Source organism: Podarcis liolepis (assembly GCF_965112155.1).
Source record: "Podarcis liolepis genome assembly, chromosome: 3".
Classification (NCBI taxonomy): Eukaryota; Metazoa; Chordata; class Lepidosauria; order Squamata; family Lacertidae; genus Podarcis; species Podarcis liolepis.
The window spans coordinates 27714387-27736323 of record NC_139557.1 but is presented as its reverse complement, the minus strand read 5'-3'; the positions used below and the strand labels follow the sequence as shown (position 1 = coordinate 27736323).

At 41.5% G+C, this 21937-nt stretch overlaps 1 protein-coding gene across 3 annotated transcripts in view; it reads right to left on the bottom strand.

Moving 5' to 3' along the window:
- SNTG2 (syntrophin gamma 2) overlaps positions 1-21937 on the bottom strand; it is a 213471-nt gene that overhangs the window by 27011 nt on the left and 164523 nt on the right. For all 3 annotated transcript variants that reach the window (XM_083495623.1, XM_083495624.1, XM_083495625.1), the window contains exons 11-12: positions 13765-13803; positions 7157-7273 (exon numbers count right to left, since the gene is read on the bottom strand). In XM_083495623.1, the coding sequence (XP_083351749.1) occupies positions 7157-7273; positions 13765-13803 (156 nt within the window). The remainder of the gene's footprint in view (positions 1-7156; positions 7274-13764; positions 13804-21937) is intronic.

Below are 21937 nucleotides of genomic sequence, written 5' to 3'. Positions count from 1 at the left end.
ACACCACATATATCAGAACACCACATATATCAAAATCCCACAACATAGGCATTCAAAAAGTTTGACTGAAGGGGTACAACTATGCAGCTGAGTGAGGCTGAGTGAAATAAATAACATTTTACTTAAAATGATATAACTATTTTTAAATAAAAGTAATAGTTAGATCTAAATCTAACTAATAGTTAGATCTAAAGATAATCCTTGCAAAAAGAGGAATTAATTTCCACACTGAAAATGAGACACCTTGTGCTAGTTTTCTTGAGACAGCTTCATTGCTTGTACTCTTCTTTTAGCAAAATAATATGGGAAATTAAAGATGTACAATCTTATGTACTTGAATGGTGTCTAATGGGTTGCAGATATCTCTGTGTGTGGATTTGATGCTTGTAGGAGTACTCAGCTCTCTAGAGTCTCTGAATTTTAAAGTAATCTAATGTTCCCATTAGAAAAATGCAAAGGAAAAAAACAAAACACCCAACCAGTTGATCATATTCCAAACAAATATTTCCAACAATAAAAGAGCAAATTCAGCAATCTTGCTCATAGTATAGATTTCATAGATAAAAACAAACAAAACAAACCCAACAAAGTCTATACAACCCAAGCAAATAGATTAAAGCTTTCTGATATGTCAGTTTTGCTAAAAAGGTACCATTGTGATCAAGGGATTAAGTCTTTCCTTTCTAGTGAATGTTTTTGCTGAAGTCTTCCTACAGTTCTTGAATAACAGATTAGCTTAAAAAAACACACTTGGTTTAACCCATCTAGATTGACAGTGCTGATACACTGCTTTGTCCCTATAATTCAGCATTGATGAATGTGCTGATCTTCGCAAGAAGGGCTTCTTAGACATGTAGTTGCCAGATTTTCTATGTTGATGTTAAGTGAATTTTTCAAGAATATATATAAATACACAGCAGAACACAATTCTATGCATGGAAAGGCATAGGAGTGAAGAGCTTTCCTCTGCACTGAAATGAGGGAGCAGAAGATGGATTTGAGGGAACAGTGTGCTGGTAACCCTGATGGGTATGAGAATGCAAGGTGGCCGAAGGTCAAGGGGAGAGAAGCACAGGAAGAGGAAGCAAACTCAAATAACTTCAGCAGAGTGCAGAGGTGGGCGGGGGGAAGAGTAGCAGCTTCAAGAGTCTAAATGAGGAGAAATGCTCCTGGAACAAGACTGGAAGGTGAGGCCCCCTTCCAGCAATAGAGATTCTGTTGGAGAAACTGGACATGGAAGAAGGGGTGAATTTTCTGCATGGGCACAAATCACCCCATGTACCGTGGTACCTCAGGTTAAGAACTTAATTCGTTCTGGAGGTCCGTTCTTAACCTGAGACACCACTTTAGCTAATGGGGCCTCCTGCTGCTGCCGCACTGCCAAAGCACGGTTTCAGTTCTCCTCCTGAAGCAAAGTTCTTAACCCGAGGTACTATTTCTGGGTTAGTGGAGTCTGTAACCTGAAGCGTCTGTAACCTGAGGTACCACTGTATAAGATAAGCCAATAGATGCAAGGTCAGTGGCATCTATATACCGTATTTTTCGCCCTATAGGACACACTTTTTCCCCTCCAAAAATGAAGGGGAAATCTGGGTGCGTCCTATGGGGCGAATGCAGGCTTTCGCTGAAGCCTGGAGAGCGAGAGGGGTCGGTGCATCCTGAAGCAGAGCGCCCCGCGCGCCGGGCAGACATCCGCAGCGTGGGGAGCCCTGCAGGAGTTCCCCACAGGGCTCCCCACGCTGCGGATAGCAGCCTGCCGCCTGGTGGGCAGGGCGCCCTGAAGCAGAGCGCCCCTCGCGCCGGGCAGACATGGGCCAGCCCCACAAGCTCGGGGGACAGCAGGGAGGCGCAGCGCCGCCATCCCGCTGTTCCTCGACCTGGTTCGGTTTCCCCAACCTGCTTTTGGGGGGGAAATAAAGGGAAATTTTTTTTCCTTTATTTCCCCCCCAAAAAACTAGGTGCGTCCTATGGGACGGAGCGTCCTATGGAACGAAAAATACGGTAAGTGATTATGGCATGCCAGCTTATTCATCGGCCCATGAGTCGGAGTCTGTGTTATGTCTTGAATTGCTGAAGCAACAGATATATTTTCACATATAAGCTGTATGTATATACCAACATGTGGAACTGTATTACTGAAGCCTTATCTTCTGCAGCAATAAACTATTTTGGACCTTAAGCTGCCTCTGTGTAGTGACTGGAACTGGGGGCAACTTCTGCTGTATCTCACATCAGATTCCACAATATAGCATTAGGTGCAGGCACACCTATCTATGAGGATTTTGCAAGATCCCTCCTATTTTGGGTGGTTGGGAGCTTGATATGAGGATGCTGGTTGCTAATTTTTCTCTACTGAAATAGTAAGGATGGTGTTTTAACTCCTAGAACCAGATTGGTGTCCTGGTTGTTCAGTACAAGAAAAAAACCCAGACAAGGTACAGGCCTAAGACTCCCAATAATCTTGGGTCCATGGGGTTAAAATCACATGTATTTGGGGGCCTAATGTCTACTGCATCCTCAAGTAATCACCCAGCAGAGCTTTTCTGATCATCCTGCTGGTAAGGATGGGACTCTTTAGGCAACAGAGGCCTTCTGACTGTTTGGACCATCATTTTGTGAAAATTCATGTAATTTTGAAAACTACATTGTTTAGACAGGCAATATGAATTTTCGCTATTTTAACCAATCAGCATTTAATGATGTTTTATTGATGTTTTTTTACGGATGCTTTATGCTGATTTCATTCTTATATGCTGTACTGACACATTTTTATGAAAGTGTGGATTATAAATATGTAAACAAGTAAATTAAACCCCACATTTTCCATCTGGCAAAAGACGGGGGTCGGTACAGTACTTTCTGAAGTGTTTTTGTCTCTCCTTTTTCAAGGGGGGGGGTCTGATTATCACAGGGAAAAGCCATATAGCTATTTTCCATTTTCCCAGCCCACAAAATGGGGGCTGAACAAAATGTGGCTCACAGTTTAGACCTGACATTCATGGTAGTTTCTCAGTCATACAGTTGTCTGTTTCATTTTTATGGGGTGTTTTGAGTGTGTCCATGTGTCCAAAGTGGAGTTTGGGCCTATGCCCCCAAAATGTCACCCCCACACTTTCCATTGCCTAGCACATCAGTGGTGTCTGGTGGGGGGGAATGGACCCTTAGATAGTCATCGTAAGCATACGTAAATCTTTGGATCAGCGGCTTAATATTACTGACCTGATCTAAGCAATGCACAAGGTTTTGCATGACTAAAGGCAACCCCATCGTCTTATGGAATGCCAAGTAACTAGTTTTTGAATCAAAATGAACAGTGCAACAAAACCTTATTTAAAAGCACACCTCCTGCTGAGGTGCTTGTGGTTTTTATAGCAAAAAAGAATTATGAGTAAAACAAAACCTTTAAAATGTATCTTAATGCAAGTATTCTAATCAAAATGACAAATTTGTTTGTGACTCAGCAATTCATTATTATGGCAAATAGGGTAGCAGTGCATAAACAACTTTGTCTCCTTCTAATAAAATTAGAAATATTATTTTGTAAGGTTGAAGCTATGAGTGTAGCTGTATTAGAGGCTGTGTTAGAAGAACTGAGGTTGAACACATGAAACTTACAAAAATGATGGTTCAAAAAAGGGATGTGCATTGTGGAAACTCACAAACTTTCTATTTAGTCACAAACCAAGCTGTTTTAATAGTTTTCACAACCAGTGTTGTATGCTTGGAATGCCAATGTTTGGAAACTTCATGAAATCGATGGTTTAAGTAAACCTTTCATCTTGACTGAAAACAGTTGTTAACTGTCTGGTTTTAAATCAAGCTGCTCCAATACAATTCTGAACATGTTCATCGGAATATGTGCATGTAAATATAACAATGCAAAAGCAAAGTTGGCCTTCCAAAGTTTTTGGAAAATTCCTACAGCACCTGTTTTTTTTAGTTCTGTGAGCTGTTAGGATTGGGTCACAATCCTGTTTTTGTCCTCTACATTGATCTGTGTGTCTGTATGCACTGATGAAGAGAAATGACTATGAAGCTGCAAACCCACATAGTGTGTAATTGTGTTCAAGAGGTCAAATTTCTTCCATCGCTGTTTGAACTCTGTCAGTTATATGCTATGAAAGGGAGGCACATGGCTTGCTATATTTTACCTTTTGTTGTCAGTGAGTATAACTGTTCACTGGTAGCTCTTGTCTCACTCACCCATAGATGCTTGGCAATCAAAGGGTATGACTTGAATTACCCAGTTTCTCCTAAGAATTCTCTGTTCAATGTTCTCCTTTAAACGTCTCGACTTACTAGCTGTGGAACATGGCATTCTGTTTGCCCTCCGTTAACACATGCTGAGAAGTGAAGCCAGGCTTCTGTTTGCTCCCCCTCTCACTAGGGAAGGGTAAGAAAGGACTTGAAAGTTTCAAAACGCTTAGGGCGCTTCCTTCTCTCTTTACCAAACTGTTACATGAAAATGTTAAAAAGTAGGGACATAAGAACAGTCTCCTGGATGAGACAAATGGCCCGTCTTGTCCAGCATCCTGATCTCACCGACCAGAGGCCTACAAGAAGAACCCAACAAGGACAGGAGCACAAGAGAAATCTCTGTACTTTCCAGCACCTGGTATTTAGAAGCGTTACTGCCTCTGACCTACTGGATCCAGGCCAGAGGCCCATCTAGTCTTATATCCTGTTGTCACAATGGCCAACCAGATGCCTCTGGGAAGCCCATAAGCAGGGTCCTGAGTCCAGCATAGCAGTACATCCAAGTGTTAAGCACCGCATTTTTCGCTCTATAAGACGCACCCGACCATAAGATGCACCTAGTTTTAGAGGGGGAGAACAAGAAAAAAAATATTCTCTCCCTCTCTGCGCAGCGCCCCTTCAGTGAAGTGGCAGGAGAAGCGGAGCCCTTTCCATTTCTCCTCCCACTTTGCTGAAGGGGCGCTGCGCAGAGAGGGAGAGCTGCACAGGGCCTCTCCAGCGAAGCGAAGCCAGGAGAGCAAGAGGGATCGGTGCACACTGACCGGAGGCTTCACGTTGCTTTCGCTGAAGCCATGGAGTCTGCATTTGCTCCATAAGATGCACACACATTTCCCCTTACTTTTTAGGAGGGGAAAAGTGTGTCTTATAGAGCGAAAAATACGGTAACTACTACCCACTTGCTAATATTCTGTTCTTGGAACAGCATGGTGAAGGATCAACTCTCAATGCCTATGAATAAACAAATGCATTTTGTCTCAAATGTCCTTGGAAGCTCTTAAGTGGAGATGGGTGCCCACTGTCCTTTGCTGCCCTACCACAAAGTTTAGACAGACACATATTTGGAGGCTCTTCACAGAAAAGAAAATGAAGATGGTAGTGTTGCCCAATAACATGAAATGCAACTCCTCACCCACAATAATACAGCAAGCAGATTTAACATGGACACTGGTACCAGAGCCTGCAATAAACCCAGATGCCAACTTTGCTGCCCCATACACCCAGACAACACCATCACTGGACCCAACAACACCAAACATACCATCTCAGGCCTATTTAATTGCTTATCTTCTAACATTGTGTATGCCATCAAATGCCAGCAGTGCCCTTCAGCTCTCTATATTGGACAAACAGGCCAAACTCTACACCAAAGGATAAATGGACATAAATCTGACATCAGGAATCACAAGACAGAGAAGCCAGTAGGAGAACACTTCAGTCTCCCAGGACCTTCAATACAGGATCTCAAAGCAGCTGTCTTATTGCAAAAGTATTTCAGAAACAGACTTGAAAGAGAAGTTGCTGAATTACAACTTATCACTAAGCTGAAAACTATGGAGAAACCTGGTCTTAATAGAGATATTGGATATGCTAATCATCTGCATACAGCCCAAAGCTTGTAATTGCAATATGGTAGTTTGTACCAGTCAAATAAACTTATTCTACCATACTCATTTTTAGTGTTCACAGTCTATTCACATTTAGGAAGTGATTAACAACAACTTCAAATTAGCAATGCTAATTAGTGATAATGACAATGTTGCTTTTTGAGATGGGCACACCTTTTTATAAGGAGCCAAAGGAACTGCCAACACGTTTTGACAGTCAACATCTTGCACTTAAAAACACAAGATTGGCAAATTGTGTGAAAATTCGACCTCCTGACACCACAACACACTGACTTTCAAATTCCAAGTTTCAAAATATCAACTATTAGATTAAGAATAAAGCATGCAGGTTACATAAATATGTGCAAAATAGGCATGTTGTTATAAATTATTGCTTTGCATAATTCCCTTATTTTCCTTAACTAACAAAACTGGGTTTTTCAAGCAAAGGATTTGGCACTGTTCGTAAGACAATCTTGTTACCAGGATTTTTTAAAAAAGAAGCGGGTGGAAGTTCCACGGGTCATTTTTTCCCTTCAGCGTCATATTATATTGTTGTAACTAAATACTTCCCTATCCTTTATGTTAAGTAAAGACATCAGTATCTTGTGCCAGATCCCACACCACTAAATTGTTTGCCATTCCATCTCCATGTATCATCTTAGTGTGTGTGTGTGTGTGTGTGTGTGTGTGTGTGTGCCTAAAGCATGAAGTAGGGAACCTGTAGCCTTCTGGTTGTCAAAAGTGGCTGTAACTAAAAATGCAAGACTGCATTCTAAATATGGTGGCGAAAGAAAATTTTGTCCAAGAGACTCTTGTTTCAGGATGGGTTCTAGATAGATTTTGAATGAGCACCAAGGCTTGTGACCTTTTTCTCTAGAGACATGGATTGTAGAGGAAAAAGGTCAAAAAGCCCTACTGCTCATTCAGTCACCATGCAATTGTACTCCTGCTCCTAATATCTCATGCTATCACATCTACCACAAACCCTGCTACAATTATAATGTATTAGTTAGCTAGTGATGCTTTAGGTACCTGCATCAGGCCACCTGGGCCTCAGCTTAGGCCCCAAAAGCAAAGAAAGCCCTGATGACATTATTAAAGCCCTGAATAAGTCCTGCTCCCAGTGATCTCCATGTTTTATGCATGGGAGAGAAAGATTAACAGTGTCTGAAAGAGTTGTTGTGAACATCCTTTTGTAAATTCCACTGTGCTTCATTATTCAATTGGAAGGGTCATTTTCTGTTCCAACAAAAAGAATTTCAATAACAATCACATGAGAAAAGGTTGCTTACCGGTGGCGTGCTGAATATGTAGAATGACGAACCCTTCAATGCCAGGAACTTGAATTTATAGAGCTGAGGGGAATCTGCGCCCTGGAGCCTCTCATTCACCCACCCCATATGAATGACCTGCAGAATAAAATATTTGAAAATGAATTTCAACTCAGTCTACCAGAAGTTATATATTACATAACCCTGCTGACCATCACTTCTACAATGGAAGAAGAAAGCACAATGGGCACACCAATGCTCTAAGGTCTCTAATGTGCAAACCCTCAACTTATGCAATCTATAGAGCATCCTGGTTCTTTCTGGTGTCGCTAAAACTAGCTGCTGAAAGTCATTGCACATAGAAGCTGAACAATGTTTAATAAAGTACATAATTTGATGTATGTGCATAGCAGCACATCTGTCAAAAACTGAGCAATGTGCAAAAATATCCACAAGGATTTGAGAATATGTACATATGTCATAGCCATCGTTCAGTGACAGAGGACATACTCTGCATGCAGAAGATCCTAGGTTTAATCTCCAAGATCTATCATTAGGCACCTCAAACAGTAGGACTGGGAAAGACTTGACCAAAACTTGGTAGATCTGCTTCCAGTTAAAGAAGCAAGATGGATTGATGAATGGCTCTTGATTCAAGGGCAGGACAATGCCATATATTCATGGGATAGCTGTATGGGCAAGTCCTATATCGCTAACGTAACCTTGTTTGTAAAGAATTATCTATTTTAAAGCAACTGCTATGTCATGCTCTCCTGCGGTCTGAAGAGCATCAACATTTATCAGATCATAAGGAATATACAGCAAGTAAACTAAGTGTAAATTACAAAGTTAATATTATATAAAACCATGGAGTAAATATATATTTCTCACCGAAAGATTATGAGTCAGGTCCAGAGAACTCCATTTAACATTTTACTCATAGAGTAGGGTATTCCCTACACACTTAAAAGCCACTCCTGAGAAGTAGGGGGCCTCTAGAATGGCACAGGGCATGGGATGGGATGGGGGAATCAGTGGAAACTGTAAGGATCACGTGGTTGCACAAGCACAAATTCATTTTCACTGGTGCAAGGCAACTTTTGATCCAAGCTTCACTCCTTATCCAGCTATTAATAACAACTCATATTAATAACTGAAAAACAACAATCCCATTATTCTTCAAAGTAGTAGCTATGCTTGAAATGCAAACACTTCAAGGGGAAAACTCTGCAGGTATAAATAACCATGAGTATTGCTTTATGGGGAGTTTATAAGGCTCCTTTATAATGTGTTCAAGAAGAAAGGTGTATAAATCCATTATATAAATAATAAATAAATATGAAAGTGGCGTTCCATGAAGAGATTTTAGGATATCTGCAATCTTAAACTTGCTAACCCAGAAGTAAGTCCCATTAAGCTCAATGAGGCCTACTTCGGAGTACACATGTAGAAGATTGCACTGCTATCTCCATGATTAAACAATACAATACATTATGTTAATACCCCTTCAGTGACATCCTCTGCATATGAATTGCAATTTATCCTTTTTTTAAAAAAAAAAAGCACCGAAAAGGGCATAGAGATACTGTAAAGACTGAACAAAAACATGAGGCTCGATTTTATGTAAAATTTATTTTGGAGATTATAAGTATTACAATAAATAGAGGGAAGGCAAACTGCTGAGCATAAAAATGAAGAAGAAATAGGCATTTCACAAACATAATATGTAGGCTGGCAGGGTTGCAGCTGAAAACGGGAACAATGACTTCACTAGGAGTAAGATATGCCATTGTGTGTCATGTTGCAATAAAAAATTAAGAAGGCAAAGAAAGTTGTAGCTTCAGGCATCTTAGGGTTGCTTGTTTGGTCTATTTATTCAAATACAAATGAGCAGTTGGTGACAGCAATTATATACAAGGGAGGAGGAAACCGAGAAAAGTGAAGCTGGAGCAGATTTTGCCCTTCTGAAATCTTGCGTGTCTCACATGAATAAGTAAATGGCAATTAAAACTGGCGATTACTCTAATAAACTTGCCAGGTTGCCTAAAGTTCTAAAGAAAGTTAGCAGTCATGATTCCCATTGGAGAGATCATGGAGGGGGATGGTTGGATCCTGATGAGGAATGGGAAGAGTTTAGGGAGTTAGAGCTGAACAACCCTGGGGAGGATCGTAGTGGGATGCCGGTGGTGAAACTGGGACCCCTCTGAGTTTGGGGAGGAAGAGGCCAGTAGTCCAAGAAATTGAGATTTGGATCCAGGGGAGGGACTAAGCAGATTGGCAAAAGAGTGTTCTGCCTCTGTGACACCAGACACACGCCAGCACCACCACCTCTGGCAAATCGAATGCCGAATTGGCACCAATTCCCACAAGCAGAGGTGTTAGTGCCAGCGCAAACAAACTTTGCAAGCCTAAGCTACTTGAAGGAGTGTCTGCTTACTTGCCTTGGTCCTGTTCTTCAAAAGGAAGGTGCAGGGGACATGTTGCTTGCTGGAACAATGCTTTAGATTGTGATTAGCCATGTATCTATATCGCCTCTCCACCTGCTGCACTTTGTAACCTGTGCCTTGCCTGTGTATGCATACATACATCTGATGTATGCATTTGATACTTTGGCAGAAACTGTGCTGGGAGTTCAAGATCTTCATCTGGCAGTGAGGACTGCCATTGCATTAGCATGCAAATTATATGATGGGCTATTTTAAATACTTCAAAATCATAGATCCGTATATGTGAGCTACATAACTTATTGCACACAAAGCATATCAACTGCTCCTCCATAAATTATCACCAGCCTTCTCCATCAAAATGTGTTGCATAATATCCATCTATCCATCCATCCATCTATCTATCTATCTATCTATCTATCTATCTATCTATCTATGGGCTGCCCAGTCCAAGCCTGGCTTGAAGTTAAAGAACCATAAGACGGGGGCAACAGGGGCAGCAGACTGAAAAGGCACTTGGGTCATCTAGTTATGGGAGCTGTTTTGCATTTCTATTTAAATGCTATTAATAATTTCTAAGTATGTATATGCAGATTTTATGCAAACCTGTATCATCTATTCATCTTTTTTGATGGAGAAACATTCTTTTTATTATGCATAAGTGGCCACTATAATTGCTGTGGACAGGCAAAGGCAGGACAGGCAAGAACAGAAAGCAATTAATGTGAGCAAATGCAGTTAATTATACTTAGAATTTGATTTCAGTTGGTAATGAAAGGTGGGTCTAAGCAAGAGCTTTTTAAAAAAAATAAAAATAAAAATCTGCTTCTCTACAGTGAGATATCTTATTTCCAATATATAGAATACAAGTGCCCAGCCAACCATTACAAATCTGTTTTTCAATCTCTGAACATACTTCAAAATACTATAGTAATAAAACTGGATTGACACCAGACTAGTAGTTCATATTAAGTTGATTAAAAACCTCACTTTAGACTTCCCATAAAGCAATGAGAGGAAAATTCATTTTAAGCTAAAAGAATAGATGGGTGTGTGTGTGTGTCCTCTGCACAAATAGCACCATCACTTATTCAATGAAGCTGTCCCATTTGTGCAACAGAAATGCCCCCCTCTCTCATTCCCCCGCTCGCTCCCCAAATTTATTTTGGGGTTCCCTCAACCCTCTGGAGAAGATTGGGAGTCACATGGGACTCATGGGGAGAGGAGAGGGAGGGGAAGTTCTATTGCCCAAGCAGAAGCCCTGGTGTGAAGGCGACAACTTTGTTGGAGACAATCCTTAATGCTTCATCAAGAAAACCATCGATGTGTGTGTGTGTGTGTGTGTTTAGAAATTGAGTCACAAATCTAGCTGCCTCAAAAAATAACACGGCGTTAAGTGCTTTCAGTGTTCTGAACATTTTGATAAATTATACAAGGCAGACTCGAAAAGTGCTAATATTTGGAGAGCAGGAATGGTTAACTTTCTACAAGTTCCAACTAGATGATGTACAAGTTTATGCTATGGGGCTGACATTTCATTTTCACACTGAGGCAAATATATGAGCCTTCAAACAAACAAACAAACAAACAAACAAACAAACAAACAAACAAACAAATGTCTCAAAGAATCATTACAACGAAAAATAGCTTAGCTGAATCAGTCCTGTCCAAATGTCTGGAATGAATTTTGCAGCAAAGGCAAAGCACATGTTACATTAAAAAGAGGGGTAATTTCAGATATGAATGGAAAGAACAGAGAAAGCTGTTTTAAGAACATAAGAAGAGCACTGCTGGATCAGTCCAAGCAAGACCTGATTGCAATAGTATCCCCCCCCCCCAATTTGTGATTCCTAGCAACTAGTAGACATGGACATATTGTCTATATTAGTGGAGCAGAACAGTCATTGATACCTAATTCTCTGTGATGTTGCCTGTAAGAAATAAACTGTGTCAGACCATCGCTTGATTTGCTCAATAAATATCTACACAGACAGGCAGTAGCTCTTCAGGTGTCTAGGCAAAGTCTTTCCCAGGCTTACCAGGAATGGTTGAACATTGTCTCATGGATACACAGCAAGTAGTTAAACTATGGGATCTGTTGCTACTAGAGATAGTGAAGGCTGCCAACTTGGATGGTTTCAAAAGGGGATTAGATAACTCTATGGATAATAATACTATCAACAGCTAGTAGTAATATCACCTCTAGTATTGGTGGTGGTATTATTATCTCTGAATGTCAATTGTTGGGGAGCATGAGTGGGAGAGTTCCATTGCACTCTTTGCTCTCTTGTGGGTTTTCTCATAGGCATCTGCCTAACCACTATGTAAACAGACTGGTGCATTAGATGGGCTTATCTTATAGGCTCACCACTAAGCTACAGCCTTGATGTGAATGAAAGCAAGTTCCAAGTCTTGCTTCCAGTGCTTTCATATGTAATTAATTGAAGCAGAGACTCGTGCATCTCCCGTCTAGGGGAAGATGTGTGTATTATCAGTGCGAATGAGCCCCACTTTTGGTATTAATGGTATGCACAGATGCAAGAACTGTGACTCATTTTTGCTTCCTGTATTTCAACAGCTCATTAATGTCTCTGACTGCTCACAGTGCCTGCCATTTGTTATCTAATTGTAGAGGTACGTCAGTGACACATGCTGCACATGTCTATGTGCCTTCTTACTTTCTTTGGATATCCCATGCTACTATAATTGATATCAACGATTCACAAACTGCACTAACAGCACACTCATAAAGATTCACTAGTTAATTTCTAAAAAGAAAATAGCTGGGATTCAAATTTAATTGGAAACCTTCCTCCTTATATATGGAGGTTGGCTATAGTAGACAAATTCACTGAATCTATTTCTTTATTTCATTTCCTTTTATCTACTGTATTTACTCAAGTCTGATGTGCCATTGACTCTAATGTGCACCTCAATTTTCAGAACCTTGAAACCCAAAAAAGTATTTGCTGGCAAATGTAAATGTGCCATCGAATCTAATGCACCTTAATTTTCGCAACGTAATTTGGCCAAAAAAGGTGAGCGTTAGATTTGAGTAAATACAGTATATCCTGCCTTTCTCCTGCTGCAAGACACAAGGTGGCATGCACATGCACACAAAAATCCTCACAATCGATAGTTTGCTTTAGTTAAAATATGATATTATAAGACATATCAACACCATATTAATCTTACAGGTGACAACACCCATAAGAGATCAGCCTCGCATTTTCTTGATCTAGAAATTATTGTTTTTCTTGATCAACCTAGTGTGCTATGGAAGTGAACTGCATGCATTGAAAGCATGGTATTAAACAAATATCTGGAAAGATGTTCACACACTTTGCATCATGTGCTCACCTCTTTCCCACCTCCCTGGATTTCCCTTTCCAAAAAGTCTAGGTGTCAATCTCCTGAGGGGTGACAAGCCGTTTGGAAACTAGTAAAAATTCTATTAAATTAGGAAGCAGTAATATGGGATGGGATTTTGATGAAGTTATAATGGGGACGCTACACAAATCTTGCAACCCATGAGCAACACTCAATTCACAATAAATTGCTGGGTGGAAGCTCTGAAATATTATTAGTTGTTGGAGGAAAAGCAGGGGATCTTGCCATCACAAAGCTGCAAGAAAGAGCAGTGTTAGGAAGCAGAGAGAAGTAGGCTGGATTCTTCTTCTCAGCTGCCACTTTCTATTAGTCCCCCTCTTTCTGTTAGCCCTTGCTTAACACCTTTTGGTCTCCTGAGTGCAAAATCTCTGCAGCCTGCCTTCCACATGCCAATGGCAAGGTTGTGGTTTATGCTTGGTTGACTGGGATGGAAGACTACCAGGCAACTAGGAAGAGAAATGTTTTGAAAACACCTTAATGGACACGATCATTTGCAGAGCAAGCTAATTAACTGCATATTACATCATACAGTTGCTCCCCTATCACCACTGTTAGCTGTGATTTTGAAAACTTCCAAAATTCTAACCTGGGTCCTCTATTAATTGTTGAAATCTGTTTTGACAGATGGACTATCAGATACTAAAACATGCTTTCCCTTAAGGAATGCTTATATAAAGCTTTCAGTTACATGTGTCCTCTGCTATGCAACTTGCAAAAAGATAACTTTTGGCATGGTCCAAGCAAAGTTAAGTGAAATGGCAGACTTTTAGCAATAACCAAAGTAAATTATCATACCTGATCTGAGGGAGAACAGCATTTATTTGCCATCTTCATCTGCAAAAAAAAGAAGAAGAGATATAGCTGCCATTTCATAATAAATCACATTATATCTTACATGTTTTGTATATACAGTAACTAGAGTTTGACTGTAGAGTGTCATCTACATTGCAAACTAGGATGCAAACATACTATATTCACATTAGCGACATAAAATGAAAAACAAACAAACCTATGGCTTTGTACATTATATCCTGATGGGAGGTGTGGGGGGAGACTAAAGGCACTGTTCATTCTTTAATTCACTCATATCACACATTCCTCAGCTCAGCAAATCATTTGAATAAAGTATTCATAGGTTTTTAATCACTTTCATCTGGTTGTTCATTTACTTTTACTTTATTACTGATGTTCAACTGTGGAAAGCTACAATATAACTGTATATAAACCATCAGTATCTCTTGTTTTTAAGCAGTACAGTACTGAAACTCAAATTCCTAGAGAAATTTGCAGCAAGCATAACCCTCTGGAAACTTCTGTGAGCAAGGAAAAAAATGTCCTCTTGATTTCAGTGATGTGGAACATTAAACACACTTTGCATCAGATCCTTAAAACTTTTCTGCCTTCGGGAGTCCCTCTCGAAATAAGTAAGACCTGTACTGTACTATGTGGACCACTGGATAATTATACTGCCAAATATGAATAATCACTTTCATAAAAATGCTTGCACAGCTTTTTATATATTTATTGTGTTTTAAATATTTATACATCACTTTTCTATTAAAATAGCCAAAGCAGTCTACAATTAAGCAATCACATAAAATATAATATAAACAACAGTACTCTAAAACAAGAGAAGCAGTCTAAAATGCAGTACAATTGGACCAGAGTAATAAAAGCAGCCATCACCCAGTTAGTTAAAAGCCTTGCATGTTGAGGCATATGCAGAAAAGAATCTTAGAGCACCTGAACTGGCAGGTAAAATCCAAAACTGCCCTTCTGCATCTAAAAGGGCATCTTCCATTCACAGAAGGGCTGTTTTACACCTCACACTAGATAGTTGCATGTAAAAAAAGATTTGCTGCTGCGCAACCATGAGAACTGCTACAGAATCTACCTATTATTAGGGTGGCTTAAGGAATTCATTTTTATTTTTTATTTGCAAATTCCAATGTGAACTAACCTGTACTAATGTGCAGATCTGAATGTAGTTGACCTTTGTATTTAGCACTTTTTCAAATTTAGCAATGCAGTACTTGGTTAATTTGATCATTATTATTTTGCTAAAATGCATATTAAAACAAGTATTTTAGGGTAAAATAAATTTACAAATGCAGATTTTCTGAGAAAACACCTGTTTAAATTTTTAAAAATCCTGTTGCTTAAAAAAAATTGCATATAATGTAAAAGCTGATAGAACAGACTTATGAATGAAAACTTGTGAGACTGATATAGCCTGGAGATAGACTGATTCATCTTACAGTGAAACTGATTTCAAGGGAAATCTACATAGGATAGCAATGTATGAATCCCACAGCAACTTTCTGTATGGTATATGCCACTAATTCATTCTCAAACGTCTTACGAGTAAGGGACGTTATTGGCAGCAACATGAAGTTGTATGCAATGAGGAAGGTATGTGCTGGAATACACATATATACACATGAAGAAAGTGATCTCTTAATCTCTTTCAACAAGCCACTCCTGACTTTTTCACATCAGTTGTGTGAATTGTCCTCTGCTGGGCAGCAAAAACTGGATGGTGATGATTTCATTATATGACTAAAGCCTAAAATACAATTTATTTTAAAAGACTTGAAATTAGCCATTGGGAAGGTGAACAATTGGATCAGGGCAGCAGCACTGGGGAAGGAGGATCTAAACCTTTTCCAGCTACACCTTTCCCCTGATCAATATCCACCCTGCCAGAAGCTGTTGTTGACACTGTTTGAATTAATATTGTATCTGCCCCTTTTCACCAGTGTGGGAGGGGTAGTTGTAGCATGGGGAAAGTGTTTAGTGCTCTCTCAGCACTGCTGATCCCAAACCACAAGGGCTGCAATGACTTCTTCTTCTTCTACTTATTATTATTATTACACAGCCTTGAGAGTTTCGATCATTGATCTCCTGTGTCATGTATAGTTTGGCATTAATTTTACCAGAATTCAAGAACTTTTCAACCAATTTATAACCAACATCACATACGTAAGGAGAAAATGTTCTACAAATTATCCTCATTTGCATAGGCCAGTGATTGCAGATGTATATTGCTGTATTTTAATGGTTATTTAAGCTCAATGTTTCAGTTTCTTGTGAGGAACTTAGAAAGTCATGGTGACATTAAAAAAAAAAAGCAATTTACCGTATTTTTCGCCCTATAGGACGCACATTTTCCCCTCCAAAAATGAAGGGGAAATGTGTGTGCATCCTATGGGGCGAATGTAGGCTTTCGCTGAAGCCTGGAGAGCGAGAGGGGTCGGTGCGCACCGACCCCTCTCGCTCTCCAGGCTTCAGGAAGCTCTGTGCAACCCTCGGGAGACCGGCTCTGAGGGTTGTGCAGAGATGCCTGCAGTCCCGGGCTCAGCGCAGCTCTGCACGGCCATCGGGAGCCGGGCGCGAAGTCCCGCCTGGCTCCCGATGGCTGCGCAGAGCTGCCTGCAGTCCCGGGCTCAGCGCAGCTCTGCACGGCTATCGGGAGCGGGGCGCGAAGTCCCGCCCTGCTCCCGATGGCTGCGCAGAGCTGCCTCCAGTCCCGGGCTCAGCACACTTCTCCCCATCGCCAGCCCCACAAGCTCGGGGGACAGCGGGGAGGCGGAGCACACCTTCCCGCTGTTCCCTGACCTGGTTCTTCCAGCCCCGCACCTGGGGGGGAAATATTTTTTTTTCTTTATTCCCCCTCCCCAAAAAAAACTAGGTGCATCCTATGGGCCGGTGCGTCCTATGGGGCGCAAAATACGGTATATTTTTAAAATAAAAATATATATAAACTCAGTCTTAGGATTTTTATTTCCAAGTAAGCAGTTCCAAACCAATCAGCAGTGGAGAATACTACCATAATATGCACAAATTAGAGAATTACCTTGCCAAACACAAAGACAATTGCTCCCTACAGCGTAGACTCTGTAAAAATCTACACTGGAGGGTAAAGGTGGATATAGCCAATAGCATATTTTTCTGGTGCTTGGCACCCTCTCCTGCCTCTCCTCTTTCTCTTGCATATTGTGTTCAGGAAAAATCTTAATGTATTGCATTTTATTTCAGAAACACGTGAAAGCAAATTATATACAATATGATGATTGTGCATGGAAAAGCTTAGATAAAAGAGCATGCATAAAGAGCTTTCACAAACAGTTGCCTAAAAGAGCCTTCATAAAAGGTGAACATTTTTCTGCATGGGTCATCCACATGACATGACTTCAGAATATCATCAAGAGGACTACCCTCTGAAATTCCATTAGACAAGCTGGTTGTATATAACATAAGCTATATTTGCTATGAAAACTGTGGCTTACTTGACCTATATTTGCAATCTCCTGTACTTGTACTTTTCATGTTCTGAATGAACACATTTGGATACAAATGGAGGGCAGAGACATTAGAACAAGTTGTACATGTCTAAGCTCTATGTTATCTACGAACTTTCTGATTGTGTGGACAGTGCTGCAATACATACAGCTTATAGGCTATCTGCCTCCATGCATTCACTCTACATTACTTTCAGTCATCAGCACAGAGGTTACACCTTTACAGAAATGAGAGTTTAAAACTCTTACTAAAATATTTCCATGTTGAGCATCTGAGAACTGTTGCAATGCCTAAGGAGCTGCACAATAAATTAAGAAACCCTCATCTCAGCAATAAGCAAATGAGCTGGCCTTAAGGTAAGGTAAAGGTAAAGGACCCCTGGATGGTTAAGTCCAGTCAAAGGTGACTATGGGGTTGTGGCACTCATCTTGTTTTTCAGGTTGAGGGAGCTGGCGTTTGTCCACAGACAGCTTTCCGGGTCATGTGGCCAGCATGACCAAACTGCTTCTGGTACAACAGGGCACCATGTCGGAAGCCAGAGTTCATGGAAACGCCGTTTACCTTCCTGCCGCAGTGGTACCTATTTATCTACTTGCACTGGTGTGCTTTTGAACTGCTAGGTTGGCAGGAGCTGGGACAAAGCAATGGGAGCTCACCCCGAACTGCAGATCTTCCGATCGGCAAGCCCAAGAGGCTCAGTGGTTTAGACCACAGCGCCACCTGCACTCCAGATGGCCTTAAAACAAGCCATTTGCTGTCATGCTCACTGTCTCCACCCTACAGCTAAAATATGGGAATAATAATAGTAGGGAATCAAATTCAATGCCACATGAGCAGGATTTCCCCTTCTTTGCTTCCCCCTGTAAACCCACAACCCTCTGGAACAGATTTTGGGTGCAGAGGGGCTGCCGGGGTGGCTGGGAGAGAAAAGAAAGGGAAAGTTCAACTGAGCAAGCAGAAATCTGTTCTGTTTGCACTCAGATTCCACTGGAAACAACCATTCTGAGCGGTCTAAAGCTCTTTATTATTGAAGTGCTAGAAGTACGCCATCTAGAACTCTTCTTGATTTTTTTAAAAAATAGATATTGCTCTTCCTAGTCCTTACGTTTACTCAGCTGTTCTGTGGCCACAAATTTATTCTCAAGATGGCTGGCATGCAAAGTTACAGTCAATACAATGACCTCAGACAAGCTTGGAGACAGTAGTTCCTTTATGAATAGCAAACTAAACTAGAAGATGTGGTTTTCATATCTGTCTAACTGTAGAGCGATTCCCCTGGAGGAAGAACTTTTTAGTTCAAAAACAGGTTTGGATTCAACTTTTTAAAACAGCTTTCCCACCTATTGATTTTATCTTTTGCATTTTTGCTACATTAGTGGCATACCTCGCCTCTCCCATATCTGCTGCAGACTTTATCCTTAAAAAACAAAACAACAACAACAAAAAAGATGGCTGGATGTTTTTTAGATACAAAGAGGCAACCCAGGTGGTGTTTCAAGTTCACAAAGGCCCAGTGGAAATAAAATGAGCGAATGTTCAGTATGTTGGAAGGATAAAACTTTTTGAATGGGGACAACCCCCGCCTTAAACATATGCTAAAAGTATATTTTTAGAAATCTCTCCCCCCCCCCCTTCTCACTCCAGTTACTGAATTATTTATGGAGATATGTAAATAATTGATGAGCACAGAAACCAAAGCACCTTCTTAAAAAGATTACGGCTGCAGCCCTGAATGTGCTCACCTGGCACAAAGGCTCATTGAAAATTTCAGGGACTTGTTTTTGTGCAAACATGTTTAGGATCAGACTGCAATTCATCTAATCATGAAAAATAAGTGCAGTTTGATGACACTCTTCGTAAAACAGAAAGCCAAGCTGCTGGGTGTGTGTAACAACGAATTAAGATAAATTTACAATTGTTACTAGTTATAAAAAAATATTTGGGTTGCTTCTGGCCCTTTAAGCTCACTGGCACATGGCAGTGATAAATACTCTTCATCTCACTATTGCTATTCATATAAAGCGTGTTCTCCTTCATAGAGAGCACGTGTTGCAGAGGGGTCTGACAGGCCACCCCTCTGTTGCTGGGCGAGTTAATATGGATGACCATCCGCAGTGATTGGGCGGTTGGGTTACTGGGCAAATTTTGGTGTTGCCATTTAGAGGGATGGACCAAAGGTTATAAAATCAAGTCACGCAGCACTGACTGGGCTCTTTTGCTGCGTGCATCAGATCACCCGCCCACCCTCCCTAATCTAGGGCTATTGCGTTGACCTTGCTATGTCTGTCATGGGGTCATCTGCTTTTGGGGCAGGGGCCTGGTAGGAATTTTGTCCATTTGGCTGATTGGCTGCTGCCATTTGGTTTTTGCCTACTGCGTTGTAAATTGTCACAACTTGTAATGTTGCGGTTAGGCATTGGTTAAAAAATTGGTTGGTGGAGGGGTAAGGATTGGTGGTGCCTGCCCTTCCAATGCTGCTGATGCAAGGGAATTCCGTTAAAGGAATCCAGGGGCCTGCCATTCTTTCGTCCGTATCCCTGAATGGGGCTTGGGCCGCGCAAGCCCCTGGGAGCATTTGGGGAGAGGTGAGGGTCTGGTGCCCAGCTCCATGCTCTCCCCAATATTGTTTTCCCTTACTTGCTTTCCCTGGAATCCAGAAGTCAGTTCTGTCCCTGGATGGGGACAGATAGTCGGAACCAATGCCTAAGCAACCACTCACATTTATGTATTTTAATACAATTGTGGCCAAAATTGTGCCAAAAACCTTAAACAAAAATTATGTGTGAATTGTGATTTATTTAGGAGTGGCTTGGAGGACATCAACACGCAAGTGGTATTAAGAGGTGCAAGCTCCAGGATAGGCTTGTAAAAAAAACCCCCCAGTTTCAAGGGAGAGGCTGTGCAGTCTCCATAAAGTGCTATTGCAGCTTCAGCCTTTGGAGGACGGGTTGCGTGTCTGGCTCTGGGAAGCTTCCCAGCCTTCTGAAGCTTAGCTGAAGCTTAGCTAGCCTCTCCTTATATACCCTGGGTAAGCCTTCTCCCTGGCTCATATGACTTTAGAGTGGAGATGAGAAACGGGGGCAGAGTTGCTTTTTCATGTTTGTTTTCAAGTCAACCTGTCCCTTTAGAGCAAGAGAGAGGGAACCTCCAATAACATGGTCCATACTTCACCCTCCAGGCCTCCCCATTTGGCCTGTGGGGCTGTTTTGGGGAAGCCACTGCTACCTGCCCTATGCCTGATGGCATACATGACACCAGGGGTGGGGCAGGTAAGGGTGGGGCATCCAAGGAGCAGTCAGGAACATAGCACTGTTCCTTTGCTGCAGCAAGGTGCACTCCCTGTCAGGAGCTCGTCCTACACTCGAGTAGGACCCTGGAAGAGACACATGCCTGACTGGCATGTCCTCTCCCTCCTGGTCTTTTGTTCCAGAGCTTCCAAAGCTTTCTTCTGCCCAAACATCACAGCTACCAATGCCAACAGACATCGGCACACTTAGGGATCCGCAGAGTCTTCGCAGCTTGCATGACAGACCTCAGCAACTCAGCATTCTGGCTAATCTACTTTACATACAAACACACATGGAGCACTGCAACATGGCTCCCTCTCGCTCTAGCATCAGACAACAAAGAGAAAGAACAAAGGACAATAGTCCCACTTCACGGAACACAGTAACACAAACATCCTGTCTCCTTCACTTCCTACTCTGTGGAGTCAAAACATACACCGTCGTGTGATAGACAAAAATCCCATGACTGCAATCACGGAGCAGGAATTCTAACACTCCCATCTGCCAATTAACTTATGGGCAGAAGGAGCGAGCCTTGCTCAAAGGAAGGGAAGTGTTTTCCATTTAATGGAAACTGCTTCTTCTTCCCAGCGCTACTCTTATGCTGCTGAGTAATGTTGTTGGGAAAGAGGTTTCGAACAGCCCCACACTGTGCTTTTAAGTCCCAACAACTGGGGCTTCAAAGTGCAGCATTGCCTGATGTCACTGTGATGTCAGGTGAATTTTGGCCCACTCCTGCTTTAGAGTTCACTGCGGGATTCACGGGTTTTCAAGTGGAATCCGCTCCTTTCAGAATGGTCTCAGAAACACGACGTTGATACGCAGGGCATTGAAAGGTTCCGCCCTGTCCCATGAGCAACTTCCAGTGCAAAAACAACAATGAAGAATGGACAGCAACAAAACCCACACCAAACTGGTGGATATTCAGCTCTGGAATGTATGGATTTCCCCCATTCATTTCAATGAGCGCAGCAAAACCACTCATTGGTTCTGGAATTTAAACAATGAGTTACTGCCTCAACTGAAATGAAGAAGGCCGTTTGGAACCCCCATATCTGTAAAAGAGGGAAAAGCCTCAGCTTTATTATGACCTGATATTTGTAGTGGAACTAACACCAAAGGCTGTTTCATACTTGCCTATTTTAGCATAGATCTGCACCATATTGCATACGTGCAATGTTTCCTCCCCTGTTCAAGCTTACCCACGCACGCATTTTTAACTATACCATATGTATACACAGTGGAGTGAATCTTACTTAGAAAGAGGAAGAAGGGAGGAACATTTCACCATCAGTGGCAGCAGAATTTGGCAGGCAGCAGGAAGGCACCATATGCCTTTGTCCCACTTACCACACATGCTTAAATTCAAGTTTACAAGA